Consider the following 21348-nt stretch of genomic DNA (forward strand, 5'->3'; position numbering starts at 1 on the left):
GGCCATTCGGCCCTTCGAGCTAGCACCGCCATTCAATGTGATCATGGCTGATCATCCCCAATCAGTACCCCGTTCCTGCCTTCTCCCCATATCCCCTGACTCCGCTAATCTTTAAGAGCCCTATCTAGCTCTCTCTTGAAAGCATCCAGAGAACCTGCCTCCATCGCCCTGTGAGGCAGAGAATTCCACAGACTCACCACTCTCTGTGAGAAAACGTGTTTCCTCGTCTCCGTTCTAAATGGCTTACTCCTTATTCTTAAACGGTGGCCCCTGGTTCTGGACTCCCCCAACATCAGGAACATGTTTCCTACCTCTAGCGTGTCCAAGCCCTTAACAATCTTATATGTTATTCCTTGGCTCTTTTCTCTTTGCATTGTTTTTTTTTCTTTTCTTCTCATTTGGATTTTTTTTTTTTTCTTATTCACAATTAAATCTGCGCCCATCACCTTTTCAGGGAGCATAGTGGGCAGAAATTGATGGTGAGAGGGGCAGGGAAGTTCAAAGGAGGTGGTTGAGGCAGGGATTATAGCAACGTTTAGGAAACATGGTGGACAGGTACATGGATAGGATAGGTTTGGAGGGATATGGACCAGACGCAGGCAGGTGGGACTAGTGAAGCTGGGACATTGCAGGCCGGGATGGGCAAGTTGGGCTGAAGGGCCTGTTTCCACACTGTATCACGCTACGACTTAATGAGATGTGCGGGTCAGGTTTTTTTTTACACAGATGGTGGTGAGTGCCTGGAACTCGCTGCCAGGGGTGGTGGTGAAGGCAAATACAACAGTGGCATTTAAGAGGTTCCATATCCTGCAGTCTGTAAAGGTTGTCAATGTGATTGGGATTCCTATAGCCATTCCTATTTAATGAGAACTTGGTTCAACATACTAAAGAATGGAGTGAAGTTAAGCTGCAGGGAGGTAGGGAGGCCTGGATCAAGTGAATGTGGAGAGGATGTTTCCACTAGTGGAAGAGTCTCGGACTAGAGGTCACAGTCTCAGAATTAAAGGACGTTCTTTTAGGAAGATGAGGTCTAATTTCTTTTGTCTGAGGGTGGTGAATCTGTGGAATTTCTTGCTACAGAAGGCTGTGGAGGCCAAGTCAGTGGATATATTTAAGGCAGAGATAGATAGATGCTTCATTAGTACGGGTGTCAGAGGTTATGGGGAGTAGGCAGGAGAATGGGGTTAGAATGGAGAGATAGATCAGCCATGATTGAATGGTGGAGTGGACTTGATGGGCTGAATGGCCTAATACTGCTCCTATACTCATGACCATATGACCTTATGATGACAATCGAGCCATTTACAGTGTACAGATACTTGATGAAGGGCATAATGTGAATAACATTTAGTACAAGATAAAGCCAGTAAAGTCCAGTCAAGGATAGACTGAGGGTCACTAATAGGTAGATATTAGAAACATAGAAACATAGAAATTAGGTGCAGGAGTAGGCCATTCGGCCCTTTCGAGCCAGCACCGCCATTCAATATGATCATGGCTGATCATCCAACTCAGTATCCCGTACCTGCCTTCTCTCCATACCCTCTGATCCCCTTAGCCACAAGGGCCACATCTACTACCTAAATATAGCCAATGAACTGGCCTCAACTACCCTCTGTGGCAGAGAGTGTCACAGATTCACCACTCTCTGTGTGAAAAAAGTTCTTCTCATCTCGGTTTTAAAGGATTTCCCCCTTATCCTTAAGCTGTGACCCCTTGTCCTGGACTTCCCCAACATCGGGAACAATCTTCCTGCATCTAGCCTGTCCAACCCCTTAAGAATTTTGTAAGTTTCTATAAGATCCCCTCTCAATCTCCTAAATTCTAGAGAGTATAAACCAAGTCTATCCAGTCTTTCTTCATAAGACAGTCCTGACATCCCAGGAATCAGTCTGGTGAACCTTCTCTGCACTCCCTCTATGGCAATAATGTCCTTCCTCAGATTTGGAGACCAAAACTGTACGCAATACTCCAGGTGTGGTCTCACCAAGACCCTGTACAACTGCAGTAGAAACTCCCTGCTCCTATACTCAAATCCTTGTGCTATGAAAACTAACATACCATTCGCTTTCTTCACTGCCTGCTGCACCTGCATGCCTACTTTCAATGACTGGTGTACCATGACACCCAGGTCTCGCTGCATCTCCCCTTTTCCTAATCGGCCACCATTTAGATAATAGTCTGTTTTCCTGTTTTTGCCACCAAAATGGATAACCTCACATTTATCTACATTATACTGCATCTGCCAAACATTTGCCCACTCACCCAGCCTATCCAAGTCACCTTGCAGTCTCCTAGCATCCTCCTCACAGCTAACACTGCCCCCCAGCTTAGTGTCATCCGCAAACCTGGAGATATTGCTTCAATTCCCTCATCCAGATCATTAATATATATTGTAAATAGCTGGGGTCCCAGCACTGAGCCTTGCGTTACCCCACTAGTCACTGCCTGCCATTGTGAAAAGGACCCGTTTACTCCTACTCTTTGCTTCCTGTTTGCCAGTCAGTTCTCTATCCACATCAATACTGAACCCCCAATGCCGTGTGCTTTAACTTTGTATACTAATCTCTTATGTGGGACCTCGTCGAAAGCCTTCTGGAAGTCCAGATACACCACATCCACTGGTTCTCCCCTATCCACGCCACTAGTTACATCCTCAAAAATTTCTATAAGATTCGTCAGACATGATTAGTTCAGCACTGCTCTCTGGTTGTGGTGGGATAATTCAATTGCCTGATAACAGCTGGAAAGAAACAGTCCCTGAATCTGGAGGTGTGCGTTTTCACACTTCCCTCTCTAAAATGTGTAGGAAGGAAGTGCAGATGCTGGTTTACACCAGAGATAGACGCACAAAGTGCTGGAGTAACTCAGCGGGTCAGGCAGCAACTCTGGAGGAAAGGAATGGGTGAAGTTTTGGGTCGAGCCCCTTCTTCTTCTTCTGATTTCTGTTTGCGTTCCGCAGGTAAACAACTCTTGCCTGATGGGGGAGAGTTCGCTGATGTGGGGAGACAGGGACCTTACCGTTCTGTGTGAGTTTGGTGGAGCAGACAAGGGTGGAAATCTGAAGGCTGTCCCGCGAACATATGTGGTGACCTCCGCCGGTGCTTCGGAACGAGGAAGCCTGGCTCGCCTTCTGGTCGCTCATCGACTTGTTGGACAGATTATTCAGGTAGATGGAGGCATCTTCAAGCTTCCTACTGTCACCCTGTGGTTGGAAAGTGTATGGTTAGCAAATAAACTGATACACAGCGTTCCGCACTCAGATTGTGTGTCATATATTAATTGGACGTGGAGAGGATCTTTCCACTAGTGGCAGAGTCAAGGACCAGAGGTCATAGTCTCAGACTTCGAGGATGTTTTTTGAACCAGGGGTCGGCAGCCTACGGCCCCCGGGCCGAATGTGGCCCGTAACCCGAACTCATCCGGTCCACAAACGTCCGTCACCTCCCGGGCCCGAGGCCGCGGCGCACAGGCGCGGTGACGCAAGGACACAAGGAGACCTGCGCTGGCGGCCACAATGGCGGACCGGTGAGCAGTGCCGAGCAGCGAGCTGCGACGAGCGCCAAACGCCATCGAGCTCAGGCTGTACCGCATCCTGCGCAAAGCCGCCAGCACGGCCGCGCACCTTCTGTGTCTGGGCTTCACTGTGGGGATCGGGGTTGTCAATAAACCGGGGACGAGTGAGTGCGAGCATTTGAGCCAGCGCCTTCAGGACCGAGCCAATGCAGCGGTCCGTAGGTACGCCATGTTGGTGAGCGCCCGTAACCAGGGGCCAGTGCTCCGGGTGGTGTCCTCAAAGGGGCTGGATATATGTGAACATGTGATAGATGTGGCCCACCATCCGCTCACAGACATGCGTCCCGGCCCCTATGCAGAATAAGGTTGCCCACCCCTGCTTTAGAAAGTAGATGAGGAGGAATTTCTTTCGTCAGAGGGTGGTGAATCTGTGGAATTCTTTGCCACAGAAGGCTGTGGAGGCCAAGTCAGTGGATATTTTTAAGGCGGAGATAGATAATAATAATAATAATAATAATAATAATAATAATAATAATAATAATAATAATAATAAATTTTATTTATGGGCACCTTTCAAGAGTCTCAAGGACACCTTACAAAAATGTAGCAGGTAGAGGAAAAACATGTAAGGGGAATGAAATAAATAGTAGAGACATGACTAGTACACAAAGTAAATACAGAATTCAATACAAAACACAATATGAGGCAATTCATGCACAGATGAAAAGGGACGGCACGTGGGGCTAAGGATAGGCAGAGGTGAAGAGATGGGTCTTGAGGCGGGACTGGAAGATGGTGAGGGACACAGAATTGCGGATCAGTTGGGGGAGGGAGTTCCAGAGCCTGGGAGCTGCCCTGGAGAAGGCTCTGTCCCCAAAACTGCGGAGGTTGGACTTGTGGATGGAGCGGAGACCGGCTGGTGTGGATCTGAGGGACCATGAGGGTTGGTAGGGGGAGAGGAGGTCAGTGAGATATGGGGGGGGCCAGATGGTGGAGGGCTTTGTAGGTGAGGACCAGGATTTTGTAGGTGATCCGGTGGGAGATGGGAAGCCAGTGAAGTTGTTTGAGGACTGGAGTGATGTGATGCCAGGATTTGGTGTGGGTGATGAGTCGGGCGGCTGCGTTCTGGACCAGTTGGAGTCGGTTGATGTAGGTGGAGCTGATGCCAAGGAGAAGTGAGTTGCAGTAGTCCAGTCGGGAGGAGATGAAGGCATGGATGAGTCTTTCAGCAGCGGGGGGCGTGAGAGAGGGTCTGAGTTTGGCGATGTAGCGGAGGTGAAAGAAGGAGGTTTTAATGACATGGCGGATGTGAGGCTCAAGGGAGAGGGTGGAATCAAAGATCACGCCAAGGTTGCGGGCCTGGGGAGATGGGGAGACAGTGGTGCCGTCGATGGTGAGAGTGGGGTTATTGATTTTGTTGAGTGTGGATTTGGAGCCTGTGAGGAGGAATTCTGTCTTATCGCTGTTGAGTTTGAGGATAGATAGATCTTTGATTAGTACGCAGGGTTGCCAACTTTCTCACTCCCAAATAAGGGACAAAAGGTCAAAATAAGGGACAAATTACCGATGGCACAAAATACAGACAGCCTTCGTCGAGTCACCCATTGCTTGTTATAGCTGCACAGTCTTGTTTTGTGCAGGTTTATCCATGGTTACACACGCCAATCCGAATAACACCAGACTTTACTGAAACTGTTTGTTTTGTCAGGAATTGGCAAAATATAGCGTACAACTGATGCGCGATAAGGGAGCCTGTGATTGGATGATGGGTGAATCACTCGTGCGTGGCATCTACAGCACATGCAACACGCACGCACGCACGCTGTAGGATCTAGGATCTGTCTGTAAGCGTGCCCTCTGGTGATTACAGACTACAGAGGCTCCACGACCTATTATGCTTCGACTTACGATATTTCGACTTTTCAATGGTATAAAAGATAGATATATAGATATGCCATTTATTGTCACTATACATGTACAGTGAAACTGAAAGCTGCTCGTACTCAGTGCATACATACAATTTAGCACAAAAAACAAGAAACAGAAAAAACAAAAAACAGAAGGGAGATGGGGGGGGGGGGTGAATAGGTGCACAAATTCTGTGGCGCTACATACATATATACATATATACAGATGGAAGTCCGTGTTGGGCCGTGTAGTCAGTGCATGTGTGAATTTGAATTTATAGTAGTTATAATTCTCGGAAAGCAACTATTCCTGAGTCTGTTTGTCCTGGATTTGATGCACCTATAGCGCCTTCCAGAGGGCAGCAGGTCGAACAGTCCAAACGCAGGATGGGAGCTGTCTTTGATGATCTTCTTTGCCCTGCTAAGGCAGCGGGAGGTGTAGATGTCCATCAGGGAGGGGAGAGGGCAGCGATAAAAGCGATACACATTCAGTAGAAACTGTGCTGGGAATTTTAAATGTTGATTTTTTTCGGTGATCCAAGCAGGCACGGAAAGTGACCGGGCACCAACCAATTCGTTGACCGACTGGGCCGTGGCTGGGTGAATGATGAGTTGGCCCGGGTGCTGGACTGCACACAAAGCCCACAGTTGAGTTTTGGCCCGGGCCGCACAACGTCTCTCACAGAGTCCGGCTTCCCGGGCCAAAGCCCCTCAGCTGGCCCGCCAGCTGGGGTTCGTGTTCTGCCGCACGCCAAGTCCGCCACCCCATCCAACTTCAACAACAACTCCGACCCCCGACGCATGTGGCAAGGCATCCAGGCCATCACGGACTACAGACCCTCCAACATCACCCCCACATCCAGCGACGCCTCCTTCCTTGAGGAGCTGAATCACTTCTATGGCCGCTTCGACAGGGACAATCTAGAGACAGCCATCAAGGCTGTGCTACCTGCCGATCATCAACCCCTCACACTCACCCCCTACGACGTGTACGTGGCACTGAGTAGGACTAATGCACGTAAGGCTGCTGGCCCTGATGGCATCCCCGGGCGCGTGCTCAGGGCCTGTGCTGCGCAGCTGACAGACGTCTGGACTGACATCTTCAACCTGTCACTTGCCCAAGCAGTTGTCCCCACTTGCCTTAAAGCCACCTCCATCGTGCCAGTGCCAAAACACTCCACTGCGGCAAGCCTCAACGACTTCCGCCCAGTTGCACTTACCCCCATCATCACCAAGTGCTTCGAGAGGCTGGTCCTGGCACACCTCAAAAGCTGCCTACCCCCCACACTGGATCCCTATCAGTTTGCCTACCGCAAGAACAGGAGTACGGAGGATGCCATCTCAACGGCACTTCACTCCGCCCTCTCCCACCTTGACAACAGAGACACTTATGTAAGAATGCTGTTCATCGATTACAGCTCAGCATTCAACACCATTATTCCATCAAAACTGATCACCAAACTCGGTATCCTGGGCATCGACCCCTCCCTCTGCAACTGGATACTGGACTTTCTAACCAACAGACCCCAGTCTGTGAGGTTAGACAAGCACACCTCCTCAACCCTCACCCTGAACACCGGCGTTCCTCAGGGCTGTGTGCTGAGCCCCCTCCTCTACTCCCTCTTCACCTATGACTGCACACCTGTACATGGTACTAACACCATCATCAAGTATGCAGATGATACAACGGTGATTGGCCTCATCAGCAACAACGATGAGCTGGCCTACAGGGAGGAGGTCCAGCACTTAGCAGCATGGTGCGCTGACAACAACCTGGCCCTTAACTCCAAGAAGACCAAGGAGCTCATTGTAGACTTCAGGAAGTCCAGAGGCGGCACGCACACCCCCATCCACATTAACGGGACGGAGGTGGAACGTGTTTCTAGCTTCAGGTTCCTGGGAGTCAACATCTCCGATGACCTCTCTTGGACCCACAATACCTCTACTCTGATCAAGAAGGCTCATCAGCGTCTCTTCTTCCTGAGAAGACTGAAGAAGGTCCATCTGTCTCCTCAGATCCTGGTGAACTTCTACCGCTGCACCATCGAGAGCATCCTTACCAACTGCATCACAGTATGGTATGGCAACTGCTCTGTCTCCGACCGGAAGGCATTGCAGAGGGTGGTGAAAATTGCCCAACGCATCACCGGTTCCACGCTCCCCTCCATTGAGTCTGTCCAAAGCAAGCGCTGTCTGCGGAGGGCGCTCAGCATCGCCAAGGACTGCTCTCACCCCAACCATGGACTGTTTACCCTCCTACCATCCGGGAGGCGCTACAGGTCTCTCCGTTGCCGAACCAGCAGGTCGAGGAACAGCTTCTTTCCGGCTGCTGTCACTCTACTAAACAACGTACCTCCGTGACTGCCAATCACCCCCACCCCCGGACACTTATTATTTATTTTTTTTATTCAAAATCGTTTGCTATGTCGCTCTTCAAAGGAGATGCTAAATGCATTTCGTTGTCTCTGTACTGTACACTGACAATGACAATTAAAATTGAATCTGAATCTGAACTCGTGAACCGATGATCGGGCCATGAGAAGTAGAGGTGGTGGTGGTGTCGGCGGCAAGCTGAGGGGTCTGAAGATCGGACAGCTGGCCGGGCTGCCGACCGACCGACGGGGCCACGGGCGAGGCGCTGCTGCTGCTGCTGCTGCTACATTCTATGGGCTGCACTACGTCGGGACGGGTGATGCGGGGCTGGACGCAGCGCTCTGACCCGACAGTCCCCTCGACCCGAGTAGTAGACAATAGACAATAGACAATAGTGCAGGAGTAGGCTATTTGGCCCTTCGAGCCAGCACCGCCATCCAATATGATCATGGCTGATCATCCCCAATCAGTACCCCGTTCCTGCCTTCTCCCCATATCCCCTGACTCCGCTATCTTTAAGAGCATTATCAAGCTCTCTCTTGAAAGTATCCAGAGATCCGGCCTCCACCGCCCTCTGAGGCAGAGAATTCCACAGACTCACCACTCTGTGAAAAAGTGTTTCCTCGTCTCCGTTCTAGTAGCAGTCAAATACGGGACAAGGGCGGTTCCCTATGGGACAAACCAATTGAGCCCAATATATGGGATGTCCCGGCTAATACGGGACAGTTGGGAACCCCATTAGTACGGGTGTCAGAGGTTATGTGGTAAAGGCAGGAGAATGGGGTTAGGTGGGAGGGTATGGGGTGATCACTGGTCAGTGGGCCGAAGGGCCTGTTTCCACACTAGATCTCTAGAGTAGGGTGGAAGATTGCAACCTTCACCTGGTCCGCCCTGTTTCGACTAATGCAATCAACTCGACGGGCACAAACGGAAGATCAAATAGAACAAGTTGTCCAACAACTTTAGGATGTGAACTCCAAACAAAGAAGATCTCTGAAGTCTTAATAAATACATGATAACCCTCAGTTTTATCGGTAGTATAAAAGGCCAGTGTCCCTGCGATTTGTGAGTTATTTGGCTTTGTTAAACAACTGTAAATTGTCCCTAGTGTGTAGGATAGTGTTAGTGTAGGTGATGATCGCAGGTCGGCAGGGAGGGCTCGTTTCCACGCTGTATGTCAGAAGTCTGCACTCTGAAGAAATCTACTTTTCTCCTTCATTAACAAAGACCCCGTTGCATTGTGAGTGTGGTTAATACTGTTCCTTCACTGCACGGAGAGGAAGCCAGCTCTCATGGTCCCGTGCAGAGAGAGCCGCTCTCCGGGGAGTTGAGCAACACAACCTCTCTAATTGGGCACTCACAGTAGCCGCACAGAGCAACTTCCCTCCGGAGCCCAGCATATCGTCGCCTAATTGGACGTCAAGTGGGAGCAATCAGTCTTCCCTGGTCGGGCTTAATGGTTCAACTGGTCCCTTCCGCACCTTCCCTGGCTCCAGGGGTGAAGGAAAGATTGATTGTAGGCACCGCTCGGGTCAGCAACGGTATAATTGGTCCTGCCTGAGTGGAGAAGGTGTGCCATCGATTGTTAATGGCCAGCCGTCATCAATTTGACCAGATGTGGAGGAAGGAACTGCAGATGCTGGTTTTCAACCAAAGACAGACACAAAAACGCCAGAGTAACTCGGCGGGACAGGCTTGGATTGTATTCACTGGAGTTTAGAAGGATGAGGGGGGGGGTTCTTATAGAAACATTATAAAAAGGACTGGGCAAGCTAGATGCAGGAAAAAAGTTCCCAATGTTGGGCGAGTCCAGAACCAGGGGCCACAGTCTTAGGGTTTGGACACGCTAGAGGCAGGAAACATGTTCCTTGTGTTGGGGGAGTCCAGAACCAGGGCCACAATTTAAGAATAAGGGGCAAGCCATTTAGAACGGAGACAAGGAAACACTTAGGGGAGGTCATTTAAGACTGAGGTGAGAAAAAACTTTTTCACCCAGATTGTGTATTTATGGAATTCCCTGCCACAGAGGGCAGTGGAGGCCAAGCCACTGGATGGATTTAAGAGAGAGTTAGATAGAGCTCTATGGGCTAGTGGAGTCAAGGGATATGGGGAGAAGGCAGGCACGGGTTATTGATAGGGGATGATCAGCCATGATCACAATGAATGGCGGTGCTGGATCGAAGGGCCGAATGGCCTCCTCCTGCACCTATTTTCTATGTTTCTATGACAGGCAGCATCTCTGGAAAGAAGGGATGGGTGACGTTTCAATGTCGAGAAAAATCTGAAGAAGGGTCTCGACCCGAAACGTCACCTGTTCCTTCAACATCCTGAAGCCGCGGGCTCTGGTAGGGAAGCACCCATTCGGGGCTTTCCTTCCAGACAAGAGGGCCAGTACTTCTGGCCCCCGCAGTGGCGACTTCGGAGGCTTGTGGTCCCGACCACGGGGGAACAATGGAGGAGGACTGACTGTACCTTGTGCCTTCCACCACAGTGAAGAATGCTGTGGTGAATGTTTGTGTTACATTTTTATTGTGTATTGTGTGTTCTTTTTTGATTGTACCGCTGCTGACAAATTCATTTCACTGCACTTTATTGTGTATGTGATGAATAAATCTGATTGATTGATCTGCAGAGATGTTGCCTGTCCCACCGAGTTGCTCCAGAATTTTGTGTCTATCAATAGACAATAGGTGGAGGAGTAGGCCATTCAGCCCAGCACCGCCATTCAATGTGATCATGGCTGATCATCCCCAATCAGTACCCCGTTCCTGCCTTCTCCCCATATCCCCTGACTCCGCTATTTTTAAGAGCCCTATCTAGCTCTCTCTTGAATGTATCCAGAGAACCGGCCTCCACCACCCTCTGAGGCAGAGAATTCCACAGACTCCCCACTCTCTGTGAGAAAAGTTTCCTCGTCTCCATTCTAAATGACTTACTCCTTATTCTTAAACTGTGGCCCCTGGTTCTGGACTCCCCCAACATCGGGAACATGTTTCCTGCCTCTAGTGTGTCCAAACCCTTAACAGTCTTGTATGTTTCAATTAGATCCCCTCTCATCCTTCTAAACTCCAGCGTGTACAAGCCCAGCTGCTCCATTCTCTCAGCATATGACAGCCCCGCCATCCCGGGAATTAACCTTGTAAACCTACGCTGCACTCCCTCAATAGCAAGAATGTCCTTCCTCAAATTTGGGGACAAAAATTGCACACAATACTCCAGGTGTGGTCTCACTGGGGCTCTGTAAAACTGCAGAAGGACCTCTTTGCTCCTATACTCAACTCCTCTTGTTATAAAGGCCAACATGCCATTTGCTTTCTTCACTGCCTGCTGTACCTGCATGCTTACTTTCATAGACTGATGTACAAAGACCCCCAGATCCCGTTGTACTTTCCCTTTTCCCAACTTGACACCATTTAGATAGTAATCTGCCTACCTATTTTTTATACCAAAGTGGATAACCTCACATTTATCCGCATTAAACTTTATTTGCCATGCATCTGCCCACTCCCCCAACCTGTCCAAGTCACCCTGCATTCTCATAGCATCCTCCTCACAGTTCACACTGCCACCCAGCTTTGTGCCATCTGCAAATTTGCTAACGTTACTTTGAATCCCTTCATCCAAATCGTTGATGTATCCTCATCTCCGTTCTAAATGGCCTCCCCCCCCTTATTCTTAATTTGACAATTAGGCAAACCATTAGATGGAATTAATCTGCTGTGGGGAGGTGGGGTAGGTGTTATAGACGCAGAAACCTATAACACACCCACGCCCCACCTCCACCCCCTCCCCCCCTACAATTCTACACCTACCCACCCATTAATTCTGATTTGCATCACATTAAATCTAAACAGACATGAATTACAGTTAATACACAATTGTGCAATATACAATCATTATGTGAGGCTCTCTAACTAGTAAATCGTTGTTCCATTCTTTATTGCTTTTTTAAATGTTAATTGGATTAAATATTACAATAAAATTATTCCAAAAGCACACTGTTCTTTTTTACGACCAGTAAAAACTGAGGGATATCACATGTATATTTGTAGTGTAGACTTGAGATATACAGCATGAAAACAGGCCCAGCGGCTCACTGACAAGTGATCACCCCATGTACTAGCACTACACTACACACTAGTAAGTAAGTAATAAGTAAGGTTTATTTATATAGCACATTTTAAGTCAACTTGCATTGACACCAAAGTGCTTTACATAAATTAAATAATAAGTTTACATACAAACCATAGAAAAAGGTTAAAAATAAATAAAGAAAGAAAATGGACACAACACATCATAGAGTTCAACACAAACGTCCCCCCACAACAGAATCAAAGATTTCCACTGTGCGGAAAGGCAACAGAAAGTTAAGTCCTCTTCCTCTGAAACACCCGAGGTCGGGGCCCATTTGTGGCCGTGCAGCCAGTCCGATGATTTTCAGGGCCCTCTTGCTGTGAAGGTGGAACACTGGCGTTGGGTGAAACAATTCCTCAAGCGGCTTGGAAAGTCTGGAGCGACTGCCTCCTCCCTGGAGACCGGGGCACTCATAGACTTCAGACCGCGCCAGTTGGAGCTCCGACCCCGGCGAACTCGATCCCAGGCTCCGCGGCGCTCCAAATCCAGCGCCGCCCGCGGCCGGATGCCCGCAGCCACAGCTCCGCGATGTTGGGATCGACGGCCACAGCGCTCCGGAGCTTACCGCATGGCGACCCGGCAAGGCATCGCCCGCTCAGTGGCTCCGCTCCGTGATGGTATCCCAGCGCTGCGCCGCCGCCGAAGCTGTAGTCCCGGCCGGTCCCGACAGGAAACGCCGCTCCATTCTCGATGGTAGGCCGCGAGGACGGGGCGAAGCAGCAGCTTGGAGGGATGCTGCCTCTCCACTAGGTAGGGGACTAAGAATTAAAGTTTCTCCCTTCCCCACCCCCACCCACCACATAAAAGACCTCCACTAATATTTTGGACAGGACTTAGGGACAATTTACAATTTACAGAAGCCAATTACCTGCTAACCTGAAGATAGGCACAAAATGCTGGAGAAACTAAACAGGTCAGGCGGGATCTCTGGAGAGAAAGAACACGTGACGTTACGGGTCGAGACCCTTCCTCAGGCTGGAGAACCCACAAACCAAGAGAGTTGTGAATTCACCCAGAGAGTTGTGAATTTATGGAATTCCCTGCCACAGAGGGCAGTGGAGGACAAATCACTGGATGGATTGAAGAGAGAGTTAGATAGAGCTCTAGGGGCTAGTGGAGTCAAGGGATATGGGGAGAAGGCAGGCACGGGTTATTGATAGGGGACGATCAGCCATGGTCACAATGAATGGCCGTGCTGGCTCGAAGGGCCAAATGGCCTCCTCCTGCACCTATTGTCTATGTTTCTATGTTTCTAAACCCGCACGTCTTTGGAATGTGGGAGGAAACCGGAAAACCTGGAGAAAACCCAGGCAGGTTTTTTCCGAGATCTTCGCTTTCCTCCCACACTCCAAAGACGTACAGGTTAGTAGGTTAATTGGCTTGGAATAAATGTAAAACATTTGTCCCTATTGTGCGTGTAGGATAGTGTTAATGTACGGGGATCGCTGGTCAATAGACAATAGACAAAAGGTGCAGCAGTAGGTCATTCGGCCCTTCGAGCCAGCACCGCCATTCAATGTGATCATGGCTGATCATCCCCAATCAGTACCCCGTTCCTGCCTTCTCCCCATATTTTTTAAGAGCCTGTTCTAGCTCTCTCTTGAAAGCATCCAGAGAACCTGCCTCCACCGCCCTCTGAGGCAGAGAATTCCACAGACTCACCACCCTCTGTGAGAAAAAGTGTTTCCTCGTCTCCGTTCCAAATGGCTTACTCCTTATTCTTACTTAAACTGTGGCCCCTTGTTCTGGACTCCCCCAACATTGGGAACGTGTTTCCTGCTTCTAGCGTGTCTAAGCCCTTAACAATCTTATATGTTTCAATGTGAGACCCTCTCATCCTTCTAAACTCCAGAGTGTACAAGCCCAGCTGCTCCATTCTCTCAGCAGGACAGTCCCGCCATCCTGGGAATTAACCTTGTAAACCTACGCTGCACTTCCTCAATAGCAAGAATGTCCTTCCTGAAATTAGGAGACCAAAACTGCACACAATACTCCAGGTGTGGTCTCACTAGAGGTCTGTACAACTGCAGAAGGACCTCTTTGCTCAAATATTCGATTCCTCTATTTATAAAGACCAACATGCCATTCACTTTCTTCACTGCCTGCTGTACCTGCATGCTTACTTTCATAGACTGATGTACAAGGACCCCCGGATCCCGTTGTACTTCCCCTTTTCCCAATTTGACGCCATTTAGATAGTAACCTTCCTTCCTGTTTTTGCTACCAAAGTGGATAACCTCACATTTATCGGCATTAAACTTTGTAGATGACCCGGTAGACTGAAGGGCCTGTTTCCACGGTGTATCTCTAAATTATACTAAACACTGCTGGGACAACTTCAGCTGCACACAATCACCATACGCCTCGCTGAATGACAAACATGCTGTGAACACCGGGTCACAATCATTTGGAACAAAATTAGATTTGCATTTATATAGCGCCTTTCTTGACCTGAGCTCCCCGGTAGTGCATTACTCCTGCAGTCAATCAATTATTTTTGCAATGCATTGATTGAGTCCATTTGACAAGCATGCAAGTCATCTACGTGAATTAATCTCCCATAAACTACAATAAGATCGATTCACCATAGCCCATAAACATAGGGATGTGTCCAAAAGCTTCTCAGAGTTATAGAGTCATGGAGTCATACAGCCCTTCAGCCCACCTTGCCCAAGCCGACCAACATGCCCCATCTACATTGGTCCCACCTGCCCATGCTTGGCCCTGTCCTATCCATGTACAGTATCTGTCAAAATGTTTCTTAAACATTGGGATAGTCACTGCCTCAACTAGCTCTGGCAATTCGTTCGATACACCCACCATCCTTTGTGTAAAAGTAGTTGCCCCTCAGGCTCATAATAAATCTTTCTCCCCTCATCTTAAACCCATGTTCTGTGCTTCGTGAATCTCCCTACTCTGGGCAAGAAATTCTGTGCATCTACCCCACCTATTCCTCTCATGATTTTATACACCTCTATAAGATCACCCCTCATCCTCCTGCTCCCAATGAGTCCTAGCCTACTCAGCCTCTCCCTGTAGCTCAGGTTCTCGAGTCCTGGCAACATCCTCGTAAATCTTCTCTGCACCCTGTCCAGCTTGACAACATGAAGTAAAACAAAGTTTATCAGCATAGAACTTAAAAAACATCTGAAGAAGGGTCTCGACCAGAAACGTCACCTATTCTTTCACTCCATAGATGCTGCCTCATGCGGTGTGAGTTTCTCCATTCTGAGTCTAATCTGAGTCTTTTGTCTACCTTCGATTTTTCCAGCATCTGCAGTTCTTTCTTAAACGCTTCAGCAGAGAACATTGTTTGACAACATCTCGACAACATCTTTCCTAGAACAGGGTGACCAAAATTGTATACATGTGCTTGTTTGTACGGAGTTTGTACGTTCTCCCCGTGACCTGCGAGGGTTTTCTCCGGGATCTTCGGTTTCCTCCCACACCCCAAAGACATGCAGGTTTGTAGGTTAATTGGCTTGGTGTAATTGCAAATTGTCTCTAGTGTGTGTAGGATAGTGTTAGTGTGCAGGGGTCGCTGGTCGGCGCGGACTTGGTGGGCCGAAGGGCCTGGTTTAGCGCTGTATCTGTAAACTAATGTAGCTGGGACATGTTGGCTGGTGTGGGCAAGTTGGGGGTTGAAGGGCTTGTTTCCATCCTGTATGACTCTGTTCTATGTTCAATGTAAACTCAAATAAATAGACAATAGGTGCAGGAGTAGGCCATTCGGCCCTTCGAGCCAGCACCGCTATCCAATGTGTTCATGGCTGATCATCCCCAATCAGTACCCCGTTCCTGCCTTCTCCCCATATCCCCCGACTGCTATCTTTACGAGCCCTATCCAGCTCTTGAAAGTATCCAGAGAATCGGTCTCCACCGCCCTCTGAGGCAGAGAATTTCACAGGGTTGAGCTCCCCACCTTCCGTGTGTGGAGTGCCTCCTATGTCAATGCAGCACCAATTAATAGGCTGCTGTGTCGGAGGTTGGGAAACAGGCCGGTGTGAATGAATGAATGAATGAATGAATATGTTTATTGGCCAAGTATTCACATACAAGGAATTTGCCTTGGTGCTCCGCCCGCAAGTGGCAACATGATATACAGTGACAACGTGACACACAGTGACGATGTGCCCCCTGGCACTTCATGTTGGAACCTAATCAACACTCGTGGGCCATGGGAGAATTGTGTTACAGAACGCAGGCCCACAGCCCGCAAGTACGGACTTGTGAGCGTAGATAAAAAAAAGGAACCTTGAGGGGTGAGACAAGAATGAATGATACATTTGTACTAAATGCCATTTTGGCTGCTTGTACAACCCCTGTGTTCTCGTTTGACTTATCCAACATGGGAAGAAACATTGCATCTTGCAGAGGGTTGGAGGTGTAGGTTATTCATCTGGATGCTGCCGTGGAGGGAACAATCACTAGGAAAAGGGGGGAATCAGATTGTGAGGCTATTTCATGTGTAGGAGAGAGGTGAAAGGAAATGTAATAGAGCTTTTTTTAAACCGTGAAGGGCTTTGATAAAGTGAATCGGAAAAAGATTGTCCCCTCGGGTGACAGAAGCAGCGACAAAGAATCATTTATTTTAAAATAAGGAAATTGACCACGCTATCGAGCTACCTGTAACGCCACTTTTAAGGAACTGTGTACCTGCAGTCCTATATCCCTCTGCTCTACAACACTCCCCAGAGCCCGACTGTTCACTATGAAGGTCCTGCTCTGATTTGACTTCCAAAAATGCACCACCTTGCACCTTGCACTTATTCATGTTGAACTCCATTAACCTTTCCTCAGGCTAGCTACCAAATGATCAAGAACCTGCTGCAATTTTTGACAACCGTCCTCGCTCCCTACAATGCCACCCACTTTCTTGTCCTCCGCAAACTTCCTAATCTCATTCTCATTCAAAGGTTCCAAGTTCAAAGGTTCCTTATTACTCACATACACATAGGTGTAGTGAAATGCTTCTTGCCAATGCAGCACATCAAAAAAAGAATACAGACATAACAATAATAAAGAAATTTAACATAAAAACATCCCCCCACAATGGTTTCCATTATGAGGGAAGGCACAGTGTCCAGTCCCCATCCCCATGTCCACCCATAGTCGGGCCTATTGAGGCCTCCGCAGTCGCCTTTACGGAGGCCCGATGTTCCAGGCCGTTCTCGCCGGGTGATGGTGCTCCGGCGTCGGGAGAATCCTCACAGCGGCCTGGGAACCCTGGAATGGCCGCATCCTTACCGGAGACCGCGGCTTCCGAAGCCGACAGCCCGCGCTGGATGGAGCTCCACCACTGGCGATCTCGGCGAGAGATCCCAGGCACCCGATGTTAAAGTCAGCGCCGCTGCCGCTCCACAGACCCGCAGCTCCACGATGTTTTTTATCAGCGGTCTTCAACTCACCGGAGTTCCAGCGCGGCGACCCGGGCAAGGCATCGCACGCTCCGCTCCCCAATAGCGTCCGAGCGCTGGCCAGCCGCCGAAGCCGAGGTTCTGGTCGGTCCCGACAGGAAACGCCGCTCCAGACCCGCTGGTAGGCCGCGAGGACGGGTCGACGGTGCAGCCTGGAGGAAAACCGCCTCTCCGACCAGGTAGAGATCTTGAAGAGTAGTTTCCCCCCAGCACTGAACCCTGAGGCACACCACTAGTCACAGGCCTCCGTCCGCAAAACAGCCGTCCACATTACCCTCTGCTTCCTTCCATAAAGCTGATTCTTTAAGAGCCTGTCCCACTTGGGCGACCCAATTGGCGAGTTTAGAAGAGTTTAGAAAAATGACATGTTGAAGACCTCCTTCGACTATGTAGAAGACCTCCTCCGACCTCCTTCGACTTTGTTGAAGACCAGCTACGACTAGCTTCGACTAGCCGGCAAAATTGGACACTGAACAGTGGAGAGTGAAGGCGACCTCCTTCGATCTCCTTCGACCTCGCTTCGACTATGATGAAGAGTATCTACAACTACCCTCGATTATCTTCGACTACCCTCGATTACCTACGACTAACATGCCGACCTACTACGACCTACTACGACTAAACCTACCAATAAAAAAGTATCGATTTTTTCCATGGCGACCTTTTTTTACTTGCGGGCATTTTTTAACATATTGAAAAAAAAGCTGCGACCTAACTGAGGCCTCGAGTACGAGGAGACCACTCTTGAGCATGATGGAGAGTTACAAAGACCTCCTACAACCTCGTGTCGACCATGCTGCGAGTATGAGTCGAGGGAAAACTTGCCAGGTCTTGCGGATTAGGTTGCCCAAGTGAAACAGGCCTTTTGCCCAGTCTTTAGACTTGAGACTTTTGGAGATGCAGCGTAGACAGAGACCCTTCGGCCCACCAAGTCCACACTGACCAGCGGTCACCTGTAAACGAGCACTATCCTGCACACTGGGGACAATTTACAGAAGCCAATCAACCTACAAACCTGCACGTCTTTGGAGTGTGGGAGGGAACCAGAGCACCCAGAGAAAACCCACGAGGTCACAGTGAAAACGAACAAGCTCCGTACCAACAGCACCTGCAGTCAGGATCGAACCCGGATCTCCGGCGATGTAAGGCAGCAACTCTGGTGCTGTGCCATCGTGCCACCCTGCCGGCTAACTCTCCCTGGATCAAACCTTCCTGAGCAGCCTACCATGCGGAACCTTTTCATATAGGCACTGAAGTCCACATAGACAACGTCTAAGGCTTCGCCCTCATCAACCTTTTTTTAACTTCTTCTTTCGTCACTTACAAGGAGGGTACGAGGAACTCGGAATGATGGCCTTCATCCGCATTGTTAATCACTCTGGTTTTAATGTACCTTAGAACTAGGAACTCACGAGCCTACTCACAGCATGGATGCGTCGCAATGAAATATTTCATGGATCAACTTCACAAGCTCAAAAGAAAATGTTTTATACTCTCTCAAATGTTTTATACTCTCTCAAATGTTTGGAACTTTACAGGCAAGTTGAACGATCCAGGAGATACTCAACAATCTGAAATCAATGTATAGGAAGGAACTGTAGATGCTGCAGTTATTATAGACAATAGACAATGGACAATAGGTGCAGGAGTAGGCCAATTGGCCCTTCGAGCCTGCACCACCATTCAATGTGATCATGGCTGATCATCCCCAATCAGTGCCCCGTTCCTGCCTTCTCCCCATATCCCCTGACTCTATAAGAGCCCTATCCAGCTCTCTCTTGAAAGCATCCAGAGAACCTGCCTCAATCGCCCTCTGAGGCAGAGAATTCCACAGACTCACAACTCCCTGGGTGAAAAAGTGTTTCCTCATCTCCATTCTAAATGGCTTACCCCTTATTCGTCAACTGTGACCCCTGGTTCTGGACTCCCCCAACATCGGGAACATGTTTCCTGCCTCTAGCTTGGCCAAACCCTAAATAGTCTTTTTTGTTTCAATAAGATGCCCTCTCATCCTTCTATATACCAGAGTGTACAAGCCCAGCCGCTCCATTCTCTTAGCACATTTCAGTCTGGCCATCCCAGGAATTAACCTTGCTGCAGCTCAGGAAGATGCACTGGTGTGTCTAGCCCAGAGTAGGGGAATCAAGGACCAGAGGACGTGGATTTATAGTGAAGCGGAAAAGATTTAATAGGAATCTGAGAGGGAACTTTTTCCACACAAAGGGTGGTGGCTCTATGGCACGAGCTGCCAGAGGAGGTAGTTGAGGCTGGGCCTATCCCAATGTTTAGGAATCAGTTGAACGGATATGGATAGGGCAGGTTTGGATGGGGTATGGACCAAACATGGGCAGGTGGGACATGTTGGTCGGTGTGGGCAGAGTTGGGCCGAAGGGCCTGTTTCCACATGAAGACAATAATAATAAACTAAACTGAAGATTGGCCATGAACTTATTAATCGCCAGATCAGATTGGATGGGCCGAAAGGCCTATGCCTGCTCTGTATTCACAGGTCTACACGTTTTATAAGTTCATAAATGACAGGTGCAGAATTAGGCCATTCGGCCCATCAAGTCTACCCTGCCACTCCCTCATGGCTGATCTATCTCTCCCTCCTAAACCCCATTCTCCTGCCTTCTCCCCGTAACCCCTGACACCCGTACTAATCAAGAATCTATCTATCTCCACCATAAAAATACCCACTGACTTGACCTTCACAGTCTTCGTGGCAAAGAATTCCACAGATTCACCGCCCTCTGAATAAAGACATTTCTCCTCATCTCCTTCCTGAAGGAACGTCTTTTAATTCAGAGGCTGTGACCACTGGTCCTAGACTCTCCCACTAGTGGAAACATCCTCTCCACACCCGCTCTACCCAGGCCTGCTATTCCACACATTTTGACGTGTGCGTGTGTACACATATTGCCAGAACATTTACCTTGTATAAGATCAGGTTGTGCTCTCCATCTTTAAGGGTTGTTCCATCTGGTTTCATTAGTTTCTCATAAGCCATGGCAAATATTCTCTCTCCCTTGTCCTTAGCTGTAAACAAATATCAAATGTTATCATCATGTTCAGTTTGTTAACATGGTCAAGGCCCAGATTTGAGTGATTACAGTTTAGTTTAGTTTAGAATTTAGTGTAGAGACACAGGATCTTCGGCCCACCGAGCCCCTGCTATCCAGCAATCACCCCGCACGCTAAAGGGCCTGTCCCACCAGCATGCGCCTGCACGCGGCAAGCGCGATCTAAAGGGCCGGTCCCACCAGCATGCGCCTGCACGCGGCAAGCGCGACCAAACCAAAAGCGGGGGTCAAGTGAGTGACATGCAGTTCGAGCGAAGTCCGCGGGATGTTTGCGCGTGACGTACGGCGTCGAGGTGGCTGCGGGCCGGCAGGCCGTTGCCGCGTGGAATTTTTGAACACGGTCAGTTTTTCGGAGCCCCGCGCGATGTCGGGACCAGCTCCGCACAACTCCATACGGCTCCAGCGATCAAAGTGGGACCGGCCCCGCGAGGCCGTACGGCTCAAGCGACCACGTTAGGTCGCGCTTACCCCATGCAGGCGCATGCTGGTGGGACAGGCCCTTTAGGTCGCGCTTGCCGCATGGAGTCGCATGCTCGTGGGACAGGCCCTTTTGGTCGCGCTTGCCGCATGGAGTCGCATGCTGGTGGGACAGGCCCTTTACACTATCCTACACACACTAGGGACATTTTACATTCATACCAAGCCAATTAATCTACAAACCCGTTCGTCTTTGGAGTGGGGGAGGAAACCGGTGCACCCGGCCAAAATGAATGCAGGTCACGGGGAGAAGGTACAAACAGTCTCTGCAGTCAGAATCAAACCCTGGTCTCTGCTGCTGTAAGACAGCAACACTACCGCTGCACCACCGTGCCGCACTAAATTCTGTAGGGTTTATTCGTAATTATTCATAAGTATTCATGAGTTGTAGGAGCTGAACTAGGCCATTCGGCCCATCAAGTCTACTCAACCATTCAATCA

The 21348-nt window shown here is 49.3% G+C and overlaps 1 protein-coding gene across 1 annotated transcript in view; it reads right to left on the bottom strand.

Moving 5' to 3' along the window:
- Positions 1 to 21348, bottom strand: part of LOC129694493 (dedicator of cytokinesis protein 2-like) — a 186251-nt gene that overhangs the window by 104681 nt on the left and 60222 nt on the right. The window contains exons 8-9 of the mRNA XM_055631210.1: positions 20283 to 20386; positions 3022 to 3205 (exon numbers count right to left, since the gene is read on the bottom strand). Of these exons, the coding sequence (XP_055487185.1) occupies positions 3022 to 3205; positions 20283 to 20386 (288 nt within the window). The remainder of the gene's footprint in view (positions 1 to 3021; positions 3206 to 20282; positions 20387 to 21348) is intronic.

Source organism: Leucoraja erinacea, unplaced genomic scaffold, assembly GCF_028641065.1.
Source record: "Leucoraja erinacea ecotype New England unplaced genomic scaffold, Leri_hhj_1 Leri_68S, whole genome shotgun sequence".
Classification (NCBI taxonomy): Eukaryota; Metazoa; Chordata; class Chondrichthyes; order Rajiformes; family Rajidae; genus Leucoraja; species Leucoraja erinaceus.